Genomic DNA, 22,385 nt, shown 5'->3' on the forward strand with positions numbered 1-22,385 from the left:
AATCATCTCTTGTGTATAAAAAGTAAGGAACAAAAGTCTGCAGGGATTCAAGTGAGGCTCAGTGACAAAGCCAGGGGTTTAGCATGTATGAGACCCTAGGATCAATTCTCAGCAGAGAAATCATAAAGTGAGGCATAGGAAAATTGATACTTCTAATTCTCTCCTCTGTCATTCGGTACTGCGTATTTTGAGGCAACTTTTCACCACATTGTCCAGGTTGACTTTCAACTGCAAGGCATGTGTGATCTTCCTGTCTCAATCTCCTGCACGGCCGGAACCGGCGCACAACACTGTTCCCACCTGCCTCTGCCTCCAAGTTAGGAGACTGAAGGCAGGAGCCACCGTACCCAGGCATACCTGTCTCCTTACCTATAAGTCTCTCTATACTTCAATACAAGATCGTGACCACAAACAAGCAGTAACAGAGCCAAACTACATTTTAACTTAAAATATTAAAACTGACAGATAAAAGAAGAAAGGACCTAAGATATATTTGAGTAGATTGAGTCTAGAAAAATCCACTATCGACATCTTTCGAAAATCAGGCCCGGCCTTAAACTTGCCACAGTCTTCCTGACTCTGATTCTTGAAGGCTAGGAGTAGCTTGGCTGATGCCTGGCTGAGGCCTAAGTTTTTAAAATTTGTTTAAATTTTTTACTAGCTTTTATTTATGATGTGTGTGTGTGTGTGTGTGTGTGTGTGTGTGTGTGTGTGTGTGTGTGTGGTCTATGAGAACATGCTTGCAAAAGTACATGTGTGCAGGAGGAATCACTTCTCTTCTACCCCATGCATACTAGGACTAAGACATAGGGCATCAGGATTGAGACCAGGCCTCTTCACTCCCTGAGCCCCTGTCATTTACCTCATGTGCTCTCTGCTGCTCCAAAAGATGCTGGTAATTGCCTGAGATCTCCACTGCCAACTTGTGCTCCGTCTGAACCAAGAATTCCATCCATGTTTCGCACTTTTCCAAGAAAGTCTGGTGTTGGAGCAAGAATGACTGCAGCTTGCTGACAGATGACAGACAAGGAGAAGGGTTATGCGGTCGCCTTTGTATCTTCCAACTATAAAATTAGATTAAGTGTTCTCTGCCTCAGTTCTGGTTGGACCACTACAAAGATTCATGGAGTGGAAACACCTTTAAAGTCGTCAGCATTTACAGTGTTACATTTTGAATGTCTAAAACTTTTTGTTCAATTTTATTTTTCTTGGATATTTTATGCATTTACATTTCAAATGTTATCCCCTTTCCCCCTCTCCCATACCCCGTCCCTGCCGCTTCCTGCTTATATGATGACGCTCCCACTCCCACCTTAACACTTCTAATGTTTAAAACTGTACCTACCCTTTGAAAATAATCTCATCTGAAACAAATTTTATGATTAAGATATGGGTTGCATTTTTAAACATGGGAAATTACAACTTGAGTTTTCTACTTTTACTTCACAGTTTGTTATTGTTGGAAAGTTCTAGAATTTGCATACAGAGGTATACATATATATACACACATACATACATATACATACACACATACACACATGCAAATAGGACATGTATAAGCACAAATTCATCATCTCATGATATCATTGGTGGTATGGTTTGAATGGGTGCACTTCAAAATTCTTGTGTTAAAAATTAAAGGTCAACATGCCTATGTTTCATAGATGGGAATTTCAAAAGCTTATTTGGCCTTGAGGCTGTCCCTCATGTGAGGCCCTCCCCTCCCTCATCTGAGGCTCTCCCTCATGTGCTTTGTCTTTCTTTCCTGTGAAAAGGCTGTTTTTCCTTTCTGGAAGCCTTGAGGAGCAAAAAGAAACCAGTTGTCACTAGAAAACCAAACCTCCTGGCACCTTAACCTTGAATTTCCCAGACTCCATGGCTGCAAGACAATACTCTGTTTTTTCTTTCTTCTGTTTGTTGTTGTTTTGTTTTTGAGGCAGGACCTCATGTAGCCCATGCAGATCTTGAACTAGCCACATAGCTGAGAAGGATTTTGAATATCTGGTCCCCCTGCCTCTGGCTTTCACATGCTGAGATCACAGGCATTTGTCAGTAAACTTGGTTTATGTGGATCTAGGTAGCTAAGGACTGAACCAGGGCTTCGCACCTGCTTCACAAGCATTCTACCAACTGAGCTACATGCCCAGCTCAGAGGAAATACTGCCCCCTCCCCAGTCTGTGATCCTGCTGTCATAGCATCATGAAATCCACAGAACTACTGGAGTGATTAAGGCATCTCCTCACCTGAATCTTTCTGTGGTCTGAGAAGAGATCAGAGACCAGTGGCGATTGAGGTTTTGCATCCTTTTGATCTCCTTGTCATTCAAGGGTAACCGGTACCCCAACTCATTGAGACGGTCTAAATCAGGAGCCATGCTGCTAAACTTTAGCATCTGTCCCTGTCAGAGACAATGAGAACTAAGTTCAGCCCTATGTCAAGAAAGGCAGAGGTTTTCTTCTTTACTGCAAACTGCCACGGGTGTCAGATATCGGGAAGATTGTGTGGCCTTCGGACCACATACCCCTCAGAGGAACACTTGCCCAGATCCCCACAGTTGCCCTGCAGAGGTCACTGCCGTACTCACAATCCTTTGTAGGAAGAAGCTTACATGTAATATCTCATTTACAGGATTGGTTTACTCTTCGTGGAACAGAGGAAGATAAACATTATGGTGGTGATGGAAAGGTTCATTGTGTACTCATTAAACATAATTGATTTATGCTAATTGGCCCATTATTATTCAATAACAACTGCAATATAGCTCTTGGCATGAATCAACATTGTTATAATAGGGTGAGAAGGAATCGCTCCTTTTAGCCTCAAGTCAAATCTGCATTGCTGCAGTTCCCTCTCTGATTAAGAGGGGGAGAGAGGGCAAGAAGTTAGTAAATGGTCCTAGGAGGTAGATCCAGGTGCAGGAAGTTTCCAGCTTCACCTGGGCTTTGAAAATTATTTCGAGTACATCAGTTTTATATTCTTGTTCTCAACCCCAAAGTCAGGAAGCCCCAGCCAAACTGCAGTCAGGACTTCTAACAGAGTGAAGGTCTATTTCCTGTGGGGATTTTTGTCTCTATCTAGTAAGCCAACTACAGGAAACAGAATGTATCAGTCCACTTTGGTGTTTGGTGTTCTCGTTCTCTCTCTCTCTCTCTCTCTCTCTCTCTCTCTCTCTCTCTCTCTCTCTCTCTCTCCCCTCCTTCTTCTCTCCCTCCCTCCCTCCTGTCTCTCCCTCTCTCTCTTTTTCTCCTTCCCTCTGTCTTTGTGTGTATATTTGCAGGTATGAGCATATGTGTGTGTGTGTGTGTGTGTGTGTGTGTGTGTGTTTATGTATTTTTTACTGCATGCTCATGATTCCTAAGGAAGCAAATCTTCCTGATCATTGAAACCAAAGGTCTAAATACTACATGGTGGGATTTCTATAGATAGACATCCACAAGGCTGATATGACTTGGTCCTTCTCCTTATGCTCTGACAGGGAGGATGTCACTACTCCTCCCACTCCCACAGACCTAACTAAATGACATGATAAACCATGGAACAGAATTGTGCCAGTCATGAAAGTAGAAAACCTGACCGTTGTTAGGGAAGACAGACTTTCTTGTTGGCAGAGTCTCATTGAGCAAAATGGTCATGTGTTCACTGGTTTTGTAGAAGAGGGAGCCAACGAGGACAAGAACCCAGAGAGTAGAAAGCTCATGCACATACACTGAAGTGGGGTGGCTTCTGGGGGTTGGAGAAGCAGAGGGAGACTAATGCAAGAAGGGGCACTTAGGACGGATGGAAGCCAGGGGATGCCAGCCTCGGTTTGCAGTGATGCTCTCTGTCTTAAGAGCACTGGAAACTCAGTAAAGAATTGTGTGCATGTATCTATGTGTGTGCTCATGTGTGCAGGTGCACATGCATGTGTGTGCACATGCATGCGTGTACTTGTACGTGTGCGTGTGTATGTGTGTGTGTACATTGAAGCCAGTCAACATCAAGAGTTATCTTTAGTCTCTCACTGTACCTAAAGCCCACCAATTTAGCACGATGAGCTGACCAGCAAGCCCCAGAAATCCTTTTGCCTCGGTCTCAAGGATACAAGAACTAAAGGCACACGATGGAATGACCAGCCTTTTGCATGTGTGTTAGAAATCTGTGCTGAGGTCCTTATGCTTCCAGGGCAAACATTTGCCTAGATCTCCCCAGTTCCCACATGGAGGACTTTACACGGAAGGATACATGACAAAAATACTGCCAACCTACTGCATTATTAAACTTGGGTTTATTAAATATTTAAAATTATTGATCATTCACTAAAATTTCTTTCTTCTAAAAGTTGCAGTCATAGTATTAATTGACGAATCATACTGTAAACAGTTGTGGGATCAGTGTGATGTTTTCATATGGAAACAATGTGGGCTGACTGAATGGACAGAATTAAGCAAAACTTTAAAGACAAAGGTCTCTGTGGTTGAGAGAAAGGAAGAGGGAAGGGGTCAATGAAGAGGCTGCATAGCTTGAGATGGGGTAGGTTGATCTGGGAGAGAACCATGTTAGAGATGTAGTAGGGTAGAAGCCTTTTAAGGTATGATGGGACTGTCAGAGGAAAGAAAGGTTGGGCTGGTCCCCTAAGGACTGATCCTGCTAGGGCTTTGCTGGGCAGCCTATCACCAGCACAGCAGTCCTTCCTCTCAGTGGGGACAGGAAGGACAAGCTAAGGATATGTCAGTGGGGTCTCGGAAGAAAGTGGTTGGCAGTGAGTTTCCCTCAAGATTTTGAGGAGAAAGGTTGCCGTGGTTTGTTTATTCTTGGCCCAGAGAGTGGCACTGTTGGAAGGTGTGGCCCTGTTGTAATGGGTATGTCTTGGTGGGTGTGGGTTATAAGACCCTCATCCTCACTGCCTGGAAGCCAGTCTTCTCCTATCAGCCTTCAGATGAAGATATAAGATTCTCAGCTCCTCCTGCACTATGCCTGCCTAGATGCTGCCATGTTCTTGCCTTGATGATAATGGACTGAACCTCTGAACCTGTGAGTCAGCCCCAATTAAATGGTATCCTTATAAGAGTTGCTTTGGTCATGGTGTCTGCTCACCGCAGTAAACCCCTGACTAAGACAGAGGTGAAATCTGGAAGCAGGATTTACACATACTTACCTTCAGCTCCTCCATTCTTTCCTGGATGGTGGAGAGGTCGGATGAGTGAGTGGGATCCTGCGCTTGGAGAATGCCCTCGGCTTCCACGATCCAGGCCTCTAAGGCTTCTAAGCTCTTGGCAAATGTTTCATAGTCAACAACTCCCGCCTATGGTTTTACAAAAGAAACCGGCATTTCAGTGAAATGAACTGGCACTTTTAAAGGGCCCCTTCCATGGGATGCTGGTCCAAAAGTGACAAGGCGGGAATGGTATTTTTCTCTTTCATCTGTGTTTCCCTAATAACCAACTAAGATCATAGCTTAAATGCATTATACACTATTTTTGAAATACTTTGGTTTTTGTTCAAGGCTATTAAATCTATTTGGATACTACCATTGAAATCACTTAGTGTTGACATGTTGGGTACTAGGAAAGTGGGTGTGATTTAGGGGTTGACCTGCTAAACCAATTTTAAAAGCATGTTGTAGAGAACAGTGTAAAACGGCTGCCTTCCCTTGACTCCACTGGAAATTCTCCCTTTTTTGGGGGGAGGGGGTGAAGGTTGACGTTTCAGTATTATAGGAAGTGTTATTCACTAGTGCTTCCTGTGTCTCTCAGAATCTGCTTCCTGTGTCTTTCCCCCAGACAGAAAAACGACCAGCCCAGAGCACAGTCACTGGCTCCCTACCTGCAACACTGCTTGCTGCTTGCAAAGCGCCTGCTCCAGGGCCTCCAGGCGCTGGCTGAAGCAGAGCTGCTCACACTGAATGGTGGTGGCTGCAGAATCATCCACCTGTTGTCCAAGCTGCTCTCCTAGCTCATGGAGGATGAAAAGCGAGTCCTTGACTGTCCCCAGTCCCTTGAGAAGGTCCTGAGAGACACAAGAATACACTCATTGTGAAGCATGTTACATGTCCTCCTCCACTCCTTCAGCAGTTGGCAAAGGACCATGCACTTGTGTAGGATTTCTGTAGTTATTACACTAAATAACTACACTGTCAAAAAAGCAATCAGTGGGGAGAGTAGAGACAGGGAAGGAGGGAGGGGAGGAGGGAGGGAGGGAGGGAGGGAGGGAGAGAGGGAGGGAGGGAGGGAGGGAGGGAGGGAGGGAGAGAGAGAGAGAGAGAGAGAGAGAGAGAGAGAGAGAGAGAGAGAGAGAGACTCTTCTGATTAGGTTGGGAATACAGCTTTTGAATACTTTCCTTGCCTAGAGTACACAAGCTTCTATCCCTAGTTCCAGGAAAAAGCAGAACATTTATAATACAAGTCACATGAGCTCATTATATTATTTTCAGACAAATGCTAATTATGTAGATAAAGAAAGGGAAAGAACCAAAGGCTGGAGAGATGGCTCAGTGGTTAAGAGCACTGACTGCTCTTCCAGAGGTCCTGAGTTCAATTCCCAGCAACCACATGGTGGCTCACAACCACCTGTAATGGGATCAGATGCCCTCTTCTGGTGTGTCTGAAGACAGCGACAGTGTATTCATTTACATTAAATAAATAATATTTTTTAAAAAGAGGAAGAACCAAACTAGGAAAGAAGAGGGAGGGAGAGAGAAAAAGGAAGGAGGGACAGGGAGAGAGAAAAGAAAAAACAAGAAAGAAAAGGAGGAGGAAGGAAGGAAGAAAAAAGAAAAGAGGGAGGGGCATGAGAGGATGAAGGAGAAAAAGAAATAAAAAGAGAGAAGAAAAAGAAACCATGATACACTAAATGCAGCAGTAGCTAGAAACCTCGGGTCATATTTTTCTCATTTTTTGTCTATGTAAATGTATCAAACTGAAGACATGGTGCTTCAGTGTTTCAGTATGCCTTTCCTACTTGTTTTTACAGAGGTCATTGGCATTCGTCTATATGTGGTCACCTTACTGTAGCTAGGACTGGGCTCTGGTGCCAGTGGGGTGCAGAGGTCAGGGATGGTCCAGATGAGCAGAGCTAAGGCCCTACTCTACCTCTGTCTCCATGGCATCTCCAGCCTGTGTTTTAGGAAATCCAACCATATGTCCATAACCATGAGCCAATGGGGACTCCCTGTTTGGTCCTATGGTGTAATAACAGAACACAGGGGACTACTAATCCTGCTGATGTCTGGCTGGGGTTCCACTTGCACAGGATGGCAACTGGATCCTGCCATGCCTGAACAGTGAGAGAAGACCAAGGGGCACCTTTAACCTTGACACAGACAACAACCTGGGCCTTGGTTCTGGAGCACTGAAAACAACTGCTCTTGCAAGGATAAACAATGCTAACGAAGGTTCTCTTTACTTCGAACAATAATTCCATCGCTTTAAACCCCTACTGACACCGAGGGTACAAGCTGGAGTTTATGGGGGTTGTTTTATAACTGGACTACTTTAATAAGCCAATTTGGGAAAGCTTTTAACCAGATCTTTGTAATGAAGATCATTAAAATAAAGACAAATAAGGACCAACAATAAGAGGCCATACTGGGTGGAATAAGAGAAGGCCTTTCTCGAAAGCCCTAAGTAGGTTATTGGCAGCTACGGTGGAAAGGGGGATCATTTAAAAGCTATTAAGATGTGTAGCAGCAAGCTGAAGCAGCTTGCTCTCTGCTGTAAATACTGAGTGAAGCTATTGTCTAGTTTGCAGTGCATCAGGGAACAAACCTAAGTGGATGGTTTTTTAATCCTGTGGATGACTTCAATAGTCTTTTTTTTTTTTTTTTTTTTTTGGCACTATTTCCCCTGTGTGGTCACAACTTACAGTGACTATGACAGTACAGACAGATAGCCTACATTTTCCTCATGGGTTATACCCCACTAGGTAAAAACAGGACAGGCAACTCACTTTAAAAAAATAAAATAAAACAATGGGGAAAGAAACTCACAAATCGAGAACGCGTGGGAGAAGCCTCTGTAAGACCCGGCCCTTCAGTTAATATGGGTGTGATGATTTGGGGATAAACTGCCTCACAGATTCAGATAGCCCCAAAGCCTGCATGCATCTATGCTAGCCCTGCAAAGCCAGTGAAACTGAAGGCCATCGGATCAGGCAAATCCCAGACTAGTTCCTGCACATACGTTGCAATCCTGAATCCACTTGGCGACTTCATCGTCAGCGATGTCCTTGCTCGTGGCTGCCTTCAACAGTGCATTGGTCTGTTCCTCTTGTCTCTGGACTGCAGAGGCGCACTGCTTCGAGTAGTCCTTGTATCTCTGCCAGAGCTGAAGGAGGGCCTTGCTGGAGTGCAGCTGTTTGGCAATCTCCTCCAGTAAGTTATTCCATCTGCAAGCAACAATGGACACTGAGGGCAGACGAGCATCTCTCCCCAAGTGCTATCATTTACTGTTTTATTTTTCTTCATCCTGATTCATGCGAACATGGGCCTAACACAGCAATGGCTCACGTCTACCCAACCTAATAAAGACTAATATATTACACTTGTATTCAAAGAGGATAAAACCATCCTTAGAACAATGGAAATCCTGATCCTTCCTAAATGCCCTTCCTGGTTATGTTTTCATGAAATTCAGTTTATAAAAAGGAAAAGCAGCCAAAGCATTAGTGGACTCTCTGGAGCCAGAGCTGAGCCTGCCAGAAGTCTTCGCTATTCTGCATTTATGACATAAATTAGCTGGCCCTGTACCTCATATTGACTTCCTGCAGGGTACTGGACAGGGCTTCTGCCACAGGTGGGTGACACTCCTTCAGTAGGTGGTTGGTGAGAGAGCCAAATTTCTGTAAGTCCCCTTCCTGCTTTTCCAGGTCATCATGAAGATTCTGCTCAAAGAAAGAGTCCCACAGGTGACAAACAGGAACTAAGTTCTGATGAAGAAGCTTAAAAAATGGACACGCATGTGTTACTCTGTCGCTGTTAAAAAGATAATGCCTTAAAGTTCTGTCCTTGTGGCTGCGTGAGAGAAGGGTCATAACATCTGAGCCCTCTTACGCACATGGATTCGTCTTTAAAAGGCCATGAAGGATGTCCTTGCCTAGGAGGGAGATGTAGCAGTGGTCCAAGTACTGTCTGCAACATTGGCTCTTTTTGCCAAACCCAGGATGCCATGTCAATAACATGGTTCTCCCAGTAATTGATACAAAAGAGAGTCAATCATCGCTTTTCTGAGGACCACCTCTAAATTCTACCTTGTGCAAAGAATTTTCTAGGTCTACCTTCTTTTTTTTTAACTCACAGAAAGTAAATATAGATAACCATAGGGTAATTGGATAGGTGTTCAAAAACATTCAGATCTGGTTATATTGTAGGATCACCTCACAGGCTTAATAACTTTTGTCTAGCCCAGTGCTTACTAGCCTTCCTAATGCTGTGACCCTTTAATACAGTCTTTCATGGTGTGGTGACCCCAAGCCATAACATTATTTTCATTGCTTCTTCATAACTGTAATTTTTGCTACCATTATGAATCTTAATATAAATATGTGTTTTCTGATTATCTTAGGCGACCCCTGTGAAATGGTTGTTTGACCCTGTCAGGCTGAGAGCCACTTGTCTACAACTATAACATTCACAAAAACAGAGTACAATAGTGGGAGAAAGATGGGTAAGAAAAGGAGAGACGTAGACCCATGGAGACTAGTTTCATCTAGGCGGGAGAATTCACCTTTGTGATCGTCATGTCAGAGAGGTAGCTATGATTTATAATACTACATTGCATACTTTTGAAGTTGCTCAAGGCAAAGAGGATTTATTAGACAAGCTGGTGAAGTCTTCTACTCTATACAAGCAAGGGGACTAGGGGAGAGATGTCCCTAAGGACTAGCTGCAGCATCACATACCCATAATCCCAGCACTAGAGTGGCTGAGGCAGGGGAATCATGAGTTCCAACTTACACTGAGCTGCATGGTGAGACCCTGCCTCATGTCTCTGGCCTATGTTTTCCTAGAAAAATTGTTTAAATGGTAGTCTCAGTTCTCAGCAAAGGAGAAATGGGCTATGAAAAATACAGTACTGTTTACCAATATCTAATTGCTTGAAAATCAAAATATTCAAGGAAAACTCCCTTAAACCTTTCCTATCTTGAGATGAATTTCAGGTTCTAAATGCAGAATGTGCTATTTTAAAAGCTCTCCAAATTAAGAAAAAAATGTGGTTTTGAATTTATGATGCTTAAGATGAGTTTCAATGGTTCTTGGTAACTGCAACAAGCACTTAGGTTTCAAAGAAATATTTATATATTACAGTCTTCCTCTTTCCCAATCCACTCTCTAAAGGTCTTCCCTTATGAAAATCAACCTAGGCACTCAGCAATGCAGATGGGCAAACCTAAGACGTGGGCTACACATGAGAAGGCCTGTGAGAAGGCCCAAGCTGGGCTCCTACTGGGCCCCCCATCCCTTGAGGGCCTGCTCTGCCCTGCCCTGCCCATTGTCTATGTATTTTAGTCAAGAAAAATGAACAGTGACTGGTCCAGTTTGAGCAAGGTGGTGAAGACAGAAGAAACATGAACTGGAGAGCAGAGACCTTAAAAGTGAGCCCAAGCTGGGTTTAAGGCAAACTCCATCAAGTGCATTCTGGGTGAACACAGTGTGGATGGAGACATATGCAGAAGCAAATAGTGAGCATTGGAAAGAGAGTGATATGGCCATCCCTTTGGTCAAAGGGATTCTACCCATAAGACTAAAGCCTATGTTCTAAGAGTTTACCATCTTGGCTATTTTCCTCTGTTTTCTTAGCTCCTTAGAAGCTATTTGGAGAAGCAGGGTAAGGAAAGAAAGAGAATGCATAAACAATGAAGGCAGTGCAGTCAAGGAAGTGGATTTTGAAAGGCAAGCATTTCATAAAACATACATGTAATAAATTTACATAACAGGAAGCTAGAGACTATTTATGTATCAGATAATCCATTGCTCGCCACCCACAAGCAGGTTCTATTAAAAGTTAAAAGTCAAGCAAGAAAACAAATATTTTTCATACTTTAAATGCTAAGAATGTAAGACAATATTTCAGCACCACATTGCTACTTGCTAAGTTATCCTTTTTGTTTCCTGTCATGGGAAATGATGTTAGGATGCAATACTTCTGTTACCTGAAGATTGTCAACCTGAACTTGCACAGCGTCAGAGGAACCTGTCAGCAGACGGAATCGGGACAGAGAGTATCTGGCCTCCATGAGGTGATTGCTGATCTCCTCAAAGGCAGCTTTGTGAATGCTCCACTGGCCAAGGACCAATGTCAGCTGTATCTTTAACTGTCCAACCTTTTGAAAAGAAGGATATGCATGATAATTACATATAATTTAGTGCAATGGAACCGAGAAATGTTCCTCTCTGAACCTCTTCATTGGAGTTCTAGGAGCTGAAAACAACAGGGAGATACAGGCTGTTTGTGCATTGCCTAAAGTGGATGCTGGGAACTGAACCTGGGTCCTCTGAAAAGCAAATACAAGTTCTTAATTGCTGAGCCACCTCCCTAGCCCCAAAGGACTGACTTTACATTTTTAATAGTGTATATTCTTGTACCAAACAATGAATGGGTTTTATAGTGATATCTATAGTGTACAAGTCCATAATGGACCTTGATCATATTGACTCCCCACAACCCTCCCTATACATACCTTCTTCTACCCTCTTCTCTCCCCAAATAGTCTCATTTCTAATTCCATCCCACATATGCATGAATATGAAATGCAGATTTCACACACAAAACCCAGACAGATGAAAAGCATGATCTTTGTCTGAGTCTGGCTTAGTTTTTCTTACTATGATTGCCTCCTGTGTCCCATTCATACATTTCCTACAAATGACATAATCTCATTCCCTCGTCTTTAGGAATGAATAAAGCCCGGTAAGTGCATGCTGCATGTTTTATACACTCATCTCTTGACAGACACCAAGGTTGAATCCATAACTTAGGTACTATGGATGTGCAGCAATAAAAATGGACATGCAAGTGTCTATATAACATGTTGGCTTAGATTCCAAAGAGAACACTCCTGCGTATGCTCTTTCTCTGTATTCATTGGCACCAGAGAAAACTGTACTTGGGTCTCCAACACCCAAAAGCATATGGCTTTGGATTTCGGCATGTTGCTCCTAATCTAACACAAAGCACAAGGTTGGGGGTGAGGAGGGGGGGTGATTAAGGGAAGAGCTCCTGGGAATTAATTTGCATTTGCTTTCTCTGCTTTTTTTTCTCCCTCAACATAAAAAGAAAAATGTTGGAATCAGTTGGGATACTATCTGATGGGCTCCAGGACAAAGAAAGTGCTGCCTCAGATGTAAGGTCTGGGGTCGACCTGCAGGAGAGGGCAGGTGGCTCACCGGCAGCTTTGCATAGGCTGCTGCTTCTCCGCACTGCGGCTTGCTTCTCACAAGGCAATATTCCAGTGACAGAAATGCCTCATTGATGACGATAGGGTAAACTGTTCCCAGGCCTTTGTGGCAATTTATAGAAATGCATAAAATAAAATAGATTTAAAGCCATGTCAAAGATAATCTAGGGCTGATGTGGAAGGCTGCTCTGGAGGAGAGCCCATGGATGGTAGGAGTTGCCTGACATTTCTGTGCAAGCGCAGTTCTACCTTTGACAGTATCCACTCCCCGCCCCACAGCCCTTACTCATCTTCCCACTCCATGGCCCTTTTCTTTTCCAAAATAGTCCCCTTTCTATGTACAGGATGTGTGTGTGTGTGTGTGTGTGTGTGTGTGTGTGTGTGTGTGTGTATAGTCACATGCATATGAGAATGTGAGTGAATGTGTGTGTGTAAGTGCATATACATGTGTCTGTGCGCATGTGTGGATCCATGTATGTGAGCGTGCATGCCTGTGCATCTGCACGTGGTGTGTGTGTGTAAAGTTAGTCACGTGCATATGAGAATGTGAGTGGATCTGTGTGTGTATATGTGTGCTCGTTTCTGTCGGTCTGCCCCTCAGCTCCAGTATAAAAGGTGTGGATAATAAAGCAATAAAGACACCAATGTGTCTGAATCAACATGTGGGATCAACATGACCTTACCCAGAGAGGCACAGTGCACATTGTAGTACCTGCTCTTCCTATTGGAAGATTCAATACACTCTTGAGTCCATTATCAAATGTCTTTGTAGAGATTACATATTACTGACAGAGACTGAGGCATACAAGAATCTATAGTATGCTCTAGGAGGAGGGAGTAGACAATCCAAAGTTTTGGAGCCCAGGGCAGGCCTACTGGGTTCAAGAGAGGAGTGAGACCAGGCCTAAGCAAAAAGACCTTGCAGGGCAGTAGCAGAAGACAGGGTCAGAGAGATAGTGGGAAGCCTAGTCAGCATCCAGCTCTTGTTCCATTTTTTTTTTTATGAGAGCAGAAGCAATTTGCAGGATTTTCAACATGGCAATGTTATGGTATGACTTCATTCTGACTGGCTCTTCTGAGATGGGGACTGCTAAAGAGATCATGGAAATCATTCAAGCAAGAAATGAAAGGGACATAAATCAGGATGCTTGCTGCAGAGGTGGGTTGGAGTCTGTCCTGAGAGTATATCTGCCAACATTTTCTGATGTGCTCGGTGTAAGTATTAGAGAAAGAAAGAAGGGGAAAGTGGCTTCGAAGACTGCCTGCATGAGCAGTTGGCGTGGCAGAGTTACCGGCAACTGAGTAGGTTTGTGAGGGGAAACTGTGCCTTACTTGAGGCATAGGAGTTTGAAATGCCCTTTGGTCACACAAAAAGATATCTTTACTAATCTCAGGTTTCTCTTTCTGTCTCTATTTAGAATTTTGGGAGAAGCTAAAGGTGTGGACAGTTTCACTGGAGAATAACTGTGCTTAGAAGGTTCCCTGTGACTATGAGGGTGGGTGCAATTAAGAGAATGATATTTATAATACTGTTTATTAACACTAGAAATTGAAAGACATTGATGATACAGACTCAACAGTACCAAAAGGTGATGTAGAGAATTGATAACTATTTACTCAGTGGCTTTTTGGCAAATATCAACCCCAAGTTTCAGAGAGCCAAAAGTTGAGTCTCAGGAGTAGGCTTACCGTGCGCTCTAAGCTGGCCCAGGTCTGCCTGAGTTCCCAAAGTGTGTTCAGGACACTGCAAGAGACCTCCTCCCTCTTGTTCTGAATCAATGCGAGTCCATTCTGCTCAATTTTCTCTACCTCCTTTTCTTTTGCTTTAATCAAATCTTCCAGTTCCTGAAAGATTAAAAAATATATATAGTTATTTTAAATTGTTCTATTATGGAACTCTGGGGTGCACTGAAATTGAGTCATTATAGTTTCATGTACTAAAACCCCAGCCTAATCCAAAAAGATGACCATTCTCAGAAGAGGGTCTGTGCAGTGATACTCCTTCCTATACTTAAATGTTAAAAAAGAGTCTTTTATCCATAGTAAATTAGCATACCCTGAAAAATATAAAAACTGGTTATTTCACAGATAAAGAAATGTCATTATATATCTTTTTCAAAAAGCTGTAAGGAAAGAAATACATATCCAAAATTGCAATGTGATTATATTCTCAAACCCAAACATGTCATTTTTCTAAAAAATCACATAGCCTTGCCTGTGACAGATAGCACCTGAGGTTCAGACATGGCTTTGCTGCTCCTTGACTTTGTCACTCTGGGAAAGTGAAGAACTTTTAGTAAGTCTCAATTTCTTCAAATGGGAAAGAAGGACAAGAATAAGTATTAGCTTCTGTTTCCAATGCTCTACATGATTCTGAAAGGCTACAGGTTTCTTCCTATCTTAAATCCTCATTTTTCTTTGGAAGGTGCTTTTGTAACTGCTAGAATAGAATGCTCACAAAAGTAAAATGGCCAAGGCATAGAGCTCATCCTGAAATCATACTTTGTAGGAGGTCTGGGGTGATGGTCTGCACTTAGGAGCACAGGCTGTTCTTCCAGAGGATCTGGGTTCAAGTCTCGGCACTCACACTGTGGTTCACAACGGTCTGAAACCCCTTTTCTCCTGCCTCCTCCCATCTGACGCCTCCTCAATACCAGCACCAGGTCGGCACATGGTGGGCGTACAGATATGCACACGAGTGAAATGCTCAGACACAGGTTTCAAAGTTTATTTACCCAGCAAACCCCAGGGACCCCCCACCCCCGTCTCTGCTTTCCCGCGGCTAGGATTCCGGACACCATCACATCCGACCTCTATGTGGATGCTGGGATCCAAACTCAGGTCCTTAATACTTGTACAGCAAACTATTTACCAGCTCAATGATTTAAATATGGATTAAAAAATTGTAGTTGACTAGCTGTTGGTGAAGTGTTTATGTGTTGTGCTTCTTTTGAAATTATTAATTTTTGTTTCTGCTGTGATTCAACATATATTTTTAAAGATAAGATGTCAAGCATACGATACTGGTCTTGAACTCACCATGTAGCCACAGATAACACATCTTTCTGATCCTTCCTGGCTCTACGTCCTAAATTCTAGGATTACAGACCAATGCCACAAATTCCAACATATGAAGTACTAGGAATCAAACTTAGGACTTTGTGAATACTAAAAAAAGTACCTCTTTAACTGAACTCCAATCTGAGCCCTCAAATGCTCCCCCCACCTTTCTCTCTCTCTCTCTCTCTCTCTCTCTCTCTCTCTCTCTCTCTCTCTCTCTCTCTCTCTCTCTCTCTCTCTCCTCCCCCTGTCTTTAATTTATAAAATGGGAACAATAATATGTCTTATGTTTGTCCCAAAGGAATAAAATTAAAGTAAAGATATATATATAAAATAGTCTTTAAGCTCTCTAAACTAGCTACATCGTACTCAGTTACTTGGTAATCTGCCATGCTGCCAAGAATTATCCTGAATTATAATGGAGCTAATTTTGTCATAGTGCATTAATCAGAAATTCATTTGTTAGCTTAAAGAAATGATTTTTGTTTCATGTCATTATCTCATTTCTAATTTTTGTCACTGTTTTGACAGCTTCAATAATCTCTGAAAAGAATCTAATGATTACTGAGGTACCAGTTTCTTTATTCAGTACAGAAAACACAGTTAACTTTATGTTTTTAGATATTTCTGAATTTTGCCTAAGGAATAAGTAACCATATGTGATCATCTCAATTCATATTTAATGTTCAGTGTATAATTTATCTTATTTATAATAAGATATATTTATATTTACTTATATTTTTTTCTTTTTTCTTTTTTTCCGTAGCTGGGGACCGAACCCAGGGCCTTGCGCTTGCTAGGCAAGCGCTCTACCACTGAGCTAAATCCCCAACCCCTACTTATATTTTAGTATATAAAAGAGACCCATAGTAATTCTTCCTATAAATCCTAAAATTTAACCATTAGAATTAAATATATATTCATTCATCCACAGTGCTAAACCTTCTCAGAAAGCAACACTAAATGGATGAGGCATGGCTGACACATCTTGTAAGAGCTGCCGGCACCTGGGCACCTGGGCACCTGGGCACCTGGGCACCTGGGCACCTGGGCACCTTGGCACCTGGGCACCTGGGCACAAGTATGTGCAACCGTGAAACCCAAGAGTGGAGCCAGCATTTCAGCATATTTCTGTGCAAAGTAAAGGTGTGTGTGCCTTTCCTTTCATTAATAATTTTTCTAGATGTGCTGGTTCTGATCAATGGAGGCAAAGGCAAATCCTAATATTTCTGTAGTTGTAAATTATTCTCAACTTGGATTAATTCACAAATATCAGTTCTAGTATTGCATTCAATCAATAAATCACCTCTGAAAGAGACTGGAAAAATAGTCAAGCATTTTTAAACAAAACAAAACCTGAATGCAGCCAGCCACTGATTTAAGGACACTGGCTATAATTTCATGCTCTGGTCCAAAGAAACAATTTCTCAAAAATGACAATAAATTTTATCAAGGTTGGTAGATTGCCAATTAGGGCTGTCAGTTAGGCTGTTGTGATTTATATATGATGTCCCAAAAAGTGGGTGGGCTTCTCATTGGCTCTTTAGTTTTGAAAGAAATTGCTTTTCTTTTAAATCATGAGTTGGCAGCAGCATAGAGTTCTTTAGACCACAATGTAAGCTTTGTCTCTGACACTGCCCGAAGTGACCTCTGGGAGCCTAAGACTTATGTTCCATGAGAAATAAAATTTGGCTGAACTTCTGTAGTATCTTTTCAGGCATCGAGGTGTTTCTCTATTAAAAAGAAGACATACATAGGACTAGAAACAAATTAGAAAAAGACCATTAAATAGAAAGAAAAAAACTAATGAGAAAGAGAGAATGGGGTTGGAGAGGTGGCTCAGTCACTAAGAATGCTGTTCTGGAAGACTGGAGTTCAGTTCCCAGCACTCACTGGAGGCTGCTCCCAAACACTTAACTCCAGGTCCAGGGGAAGCAGTGCCCCCTTCCAACCACACACACCCATGTACACACACACATGCACACGTACAGGCGCGCGCGCACACACACGCACACGCACGCACACTGCAGGCGCGCGCGCACACACACACGCACGCACACGTACAGGCGCGCGCGCACACACACACGCACACGCACGCACAGGCACGCGCGCACACACACACGCACGCACACGTACAGGCACGCGCGCACACACAGTAAGATAAATCCTCAAAGGAAGAGAAAACAAGAGACTAAAGGCAGACAGAAGAAGGTACACTATGAATGTGGGGATGGATCCAAACCCCGAGAAGATGCCATGAGCAACCTTTCAGTATGAAGTGACCCTGACCGTGAGACTGGGGGGCGCTCATCTTGTTGACATTAACATTTAGGGGTTGCCTTTTGAAATTAATGGAAATATTTTAACTTTGAGGACAAAGCAAAACTATCACTTTTCAACCTTAAAAAGGACATTTTTGAAATGCTGGCTTACTTTCCAGATTTTCGAATTTATGGTCTAAGTTGGTAGTATCTCTGGCCTCCAAGCAGACACAAAGTCCAGAGAGAGTAGACACGGGCATGTTGTCCAGAGAGAGGAGACACGGGCATGTTGGGTTCCGGTCCTTTTTACATCCATCTTCTGATGGGAGGCATTCAAACAAAATGTTATCTAAAAGTTTTTCTCACTGGACACAGTGGGTGTACTCATGCAATCCCAGCACTTGGGAGGCAGAGACAAGAGGATCATGAGTTCAAGGTTAGCCCTGGCTACATATTGAGGTCAGAGGCCATATTGAATTACATGAGAATCTTCCTTTCACTTGTTCAACATGAACAAATGAAAACATAATAATTTCAGACAGGTTCAAATCCAAAACTGCAATCCTTCTTGGACCACCACTTGGCCTTCCTTTTCTGAACTATAAGGTTTCCTGACAGGGCTTAAAGACATGGTCCCCATTACAACTGTCCTAAACAGAAATCAGGCTGCTTTAAGGGGAAATTATTACTGTTTGAAATTTAAAGATGGAAAAGAAAGAGTTGAAGGAAGAGGCTTCCTGTAGGGAGACTTCTCACAGGAGCCTTGTTCTTATGCCATACCGTGGAAAAACTGTAGTGCATGCTTGTGGACAAAAGTATATGCAGGTTCTTTCCAAAGAAGAGACAGGGCTGGTTGGCCACACAGATCAAATTTAGGCTTGCTTTTATTTTATTTAATACTTTTTACTTTGTTTTGAAAGTCTCAGGTAGCCCAGGCTGGCCTTCATATCATTATGTAGCCAAGGATAACCCTGAACTTCTGAGATTACAGGTATGCATTACCACAGCTGGTTTCAGGGTTCTAAGGATCAAATCCAGGGCATGATTTTAAAGTGATTATTAGTATAGACTTAGTTGTTAAAACGTTTCCTGGGAGCACCAAAGAACCCCCAAGGAAATACTGAAGTGCTATGTATCCCTGTCACTGGCAAACCTGTAACCCAGAAACCAGCCTGAACCCCAGATCTTCGTCACTAATGGTAGATGAACAGCCAGTATGAGCTTCCTGCTGGGACACAACAGGAAGAAACATTGTCACCTATGAGAGTCCTAGGCCCAGGCAGAACAGAATTTGAACAAAAGCTCCATGGTAATAGCAAGTTAAGAAGCACTTTAAGGCTGTGGCCAGCCAAGGCATGGTTTAACTGGTTGAGAGCATCAGAATACACTCAAGACACACTAAAGAACTCTTACAAGCAAATGAACCTGGTAGGCACTTCATCTTATTGAATAAATTGAATGAAGCATTTAAAGGACAACTGAGAGGAATTCAGGCTGATCTCTATGAGTTCAAGGCCAGCCTTAGTCTACCTAGCAAGTTCCAGGCCAGTTGGAACTGCGCAGTGAGTCCTTGTCTAAAAATATATATAAATAAAAATCTAATTGAGAGGGTATGATGATTATGGATTAAGCATAAAAATAACATGAAGAAATCATTAATCTTTGAAGTTTATTATGTCACCATAAACAATTTCTCAGAGATTGTGTGAATAGTATATAGGAACAACATTGTACTGTGTGGGGAGTTCACTGACATCTGGTGTGTGCGAGGTGGTTGCATGTGTGTGTACATTGAGTGTGTGGTTACAGGGGTATGTGCTTATGCATGTGTTTGAGGGTTGGAAGTTAATGTCCAGTTTCTTCTTGATTTTCCTCTATCTTATATACTGAGTAAGGTCCCCCACAGGAACCCAGAGACTGTGGATTCAGCTACTGTAGCAAAGCAGCTTGCTCCAGAGACCCCTGACTCCATCTTCTGAGGGCTAGCATTACAGATAAGCCATCACACCCAACCTGATTTGACATGGGTTCTGGGAAATCCATCTGGATCCTCACATTCACATGGCAAGCACTTTACCCTGGGAGCTATGTCCTCAGTCCCCATATTGACATCTTAAAGGAAAAAAATTGGGCAAATGTCCAAATATATCTAATATATTGGTAGATATTAGGTCTCATGATCAGTATATGGGATTCAAGCATCTTGGCCTACTTATGTGTATATCTGATCCTTTCTATAATCTCAAAACTTTAAAAACAGGATGAAGACTTCATAGAATTGGGAGAGAAAAAACCCAAACAACCAACCAAAAAGCCCAACAAGGCATTATGGTACATAATTGTACTCTTAGTACTAAGAAGACTGAGGCTGGAGGGCTCCGGGTTTAAAATCAGCACTGGCTATATAGTAAGACTCAACTTCAAAGTCAAACAAAGAACAATGTCAAAACTACCTGGTCAGCTCGTGTCATGAAAGGCATGAATCAGCAGGTGCAGTTATCACAAAGAGTTAGCTCAGAACCCTTGGAACCAGTGACCCCTCCACACAGGTCAACGGGTGTGAGGCAGCTCCCACGTGCCACATGGGCGCATTACCTGACAGTCCTTCAGAGCATTCTGAACAGAATTCTGGTCACCGATTTGATGATGCTCTTCCAGCTTTCTCTCCTGGTTTGCAAACCAAGCTTTCAGAGACTGTATGCTGTTCTCGTACTCTGACCACGACTCCAACAAGCCCTCCAACATCTGGATCTGAACAAATAGAAGGATGCAAAATTCAGAGTTTTTGCTTGAAAGCCTGATCATTATGCACTACAATTTCCTATGTGGTAAGAGTTCTTGGGAAGCAGCAGGGCTGTGGGAAGGATTAGCCTCAAAGGGCATTGCATACTTGTATGAATACGGCCTTGCAAAGCCCTGCACGGTAAATGAAAATCTTAGAATACAGTCTGGTGTGTGTGTGTGTGTGTGTGTGTGTGTGTGTGTATTTCCAGAAAATGAGTTTATTAAATATCAAGCTGATGATGGCTGTTATGGGTAAAGAAGAAAGTTAAAGGACAAGAAATGAAGAGGCATCTTTAAAAGAAATCAGACTCATGAAATGTACAGACAAGGGAGGCTTCAGAAGAGAATAAAAGGGAATTAAAGATGTCTGGAGCTAGGTCACTTTCAGGGGCTGTGGGAAGCTCCCTCGTGCTTCATCTAGCCACACCCCTTGTGCGATGGTTTCCTGCCAGCCTTGGCCTGCTCAGGGTCCTCCTCAGGCTCAGAACAGGCTCCCCAGCTCACCTTCTCACCCACTCGACCTTGCAAGAGCTGCCAACTTTTATTCATTGCACCAAGCTGCTCAGCAAAATCCGTCTTGTCGCTGCGCTTGCTCTCCACATCCTGACTGCTGATCTGGAGCACCGATTGGTTCACAAAGTCCGCCGTCAGCTGCTTGCAGTTAAGATCTATCTTGAAACCCTGAAGGAGAGGCAAGAGGCTCAGGTGAGAAGCTTCCATGCGTCAAAGGCTTAGCATGTTTCCAGGAGTTGGAGAGCCTTATGGACCTGTCCGTGACTGTTACCGTTCCCATGACTTCACCGACATGACACAATCTCTGCTTCTTTACATGACCTGCCATGTTAGGGGCTAGATTACGTATTCATGTATGTTTACAAAATTACACAAGGGGCTGGAGACATGACTAGAGTTTAAGAGCACTGGCTGTTCTTCTAAAGGTCTGAGTCTATTCCCAGCAACCACATGGTGGCTCACAAACATCTGTACTGATGCCCTCTTCTGGTACACAGGTGTATGTGCAGACAGACTGCTGCGTTATTAATAAATAAATAAATCTTTAAAAATCACATTACACAAATATAAATAGTAGCTATAATATAAATGGCACATGTATGATATGTAAAATGGGTGAATAATTATTTTTTAATGTGTCAGAGTTTGAGTGGGTAATGCCCCCCATAGGTCCAGGTGTTTGGGCACTTGCTCCTCTGTTCTGGATAAGTGGAGCCTCACTGGGGGGCCTAGAGGAAGTATATAACCAGGGGCAGGCTATGAGGCTTTCTGCTCTCCATCTCTCTGCTTCCTGCATGCAGATGGAATGAGGTTGAGCAGGCCTTCCCTCCATTACAAACTGTATCTCCACTGGAATTATTAGCCAGGGTAAACCCTTTCTTTCCTAAGATACTGTAGTTGGGACATTTCGTTGCAGCAAGATAAAAATAACCAGCACACTGCATCTGTACTTCCTATTTCTGTGTTCTTAACCTGAATGTCTCTGTTGGTTTACTGTGTGTGGGATTATACGTTCAAAGCCCTGGTTTGAGTTTCTGAGCTTCTTCAAATAAAAGTCGAAGTGGATGAAAATGAGAAACTCAAAGTGTCCGTTACCTTGTATTTCTGCAGGTATTCATAGATTGCCTTGTAACCGATGGCATTTCTTATGTCCTCTTCATCCTTCAGGATGACACTTTCCATGAGGGAGATCCAACTCATGACCTCAGAAATGGCATGGCGGGAAGGCAGCTTGTCCATCTGGAGCTGTGAAAGAGGAGACAGGATGAGCCCGGAACATTAAGGTCCAGATGTGACTCCTGTTAACACAGTGGTCCTCAACCTTCCTAAGGCTGTGACCCTTTAATACAGTTCCTCATGTGGTGGTGACCTATTTTCCCTGCTACTTCATAACTGTA

General features: G+C 42.9%; 1 protein-coding gene across 40 annotated transcripts in view; it reads right to left on the reverse strand.

Annotated features, from left to right (window-relative positions):
• The window catches only part of Syne1 (spectrin repeat containing nuclear envelope protein 1), a 477,397-nt gene that overhangs the window by 73,017 nt on the left and 381,995 nt on the right, over positions 1 to 22,385 (reverse strand). For all 40 annotated transcript variants that reach the window (NM_001419849.1, XM_087580487.1, XM_087580698.1 and 37 more), the window contains 11 exon segments: positions 863 to 1,010; positions 2,245 to 2,399; positions 5,136 to 5,282; positions 5,804 to 5,986; positions 8,158 to 8,362; positions 8,724 to 8,857; positions 11,126 to 11,296; positions 14,060 to 14,215; positions 20,287 to 20,442; positions 20,980 to 21,156; positions 22,084 to 22,233. In NM_001419849.1, the coding sequence (NP_001406778.1) occupies positions 863 to 1,010; positions 2,245 to 2,399; positions 5,136 to 5,282; positions 5,804 to 5,986; positions 8,158 to 8,362; positions 8,724 to 8,857; positions 11,126 to 11,296; positions 14,060 to 14,215; positions 20,287 to 20,442; positions 20,980 to 21,156; positions 22,084 to 22,233 (1,782 nt within the window).

This window comes from Rattus norvegicus, chromosome 1 (assembly GCF_021556685.1).
Source record: "Rattus norvegicus strain SHRSP/BbbUtx chromosome 1, alternate assembly SHRSP_T2T, whole genome shotgun sequence".
Taxonomy (NCBI): domain Eukaryota; kingdom Metazoa; phylum Chordata; class Mammalia; order Rodentia; family Muridae; genus Rattus; species Rattus norvegicus.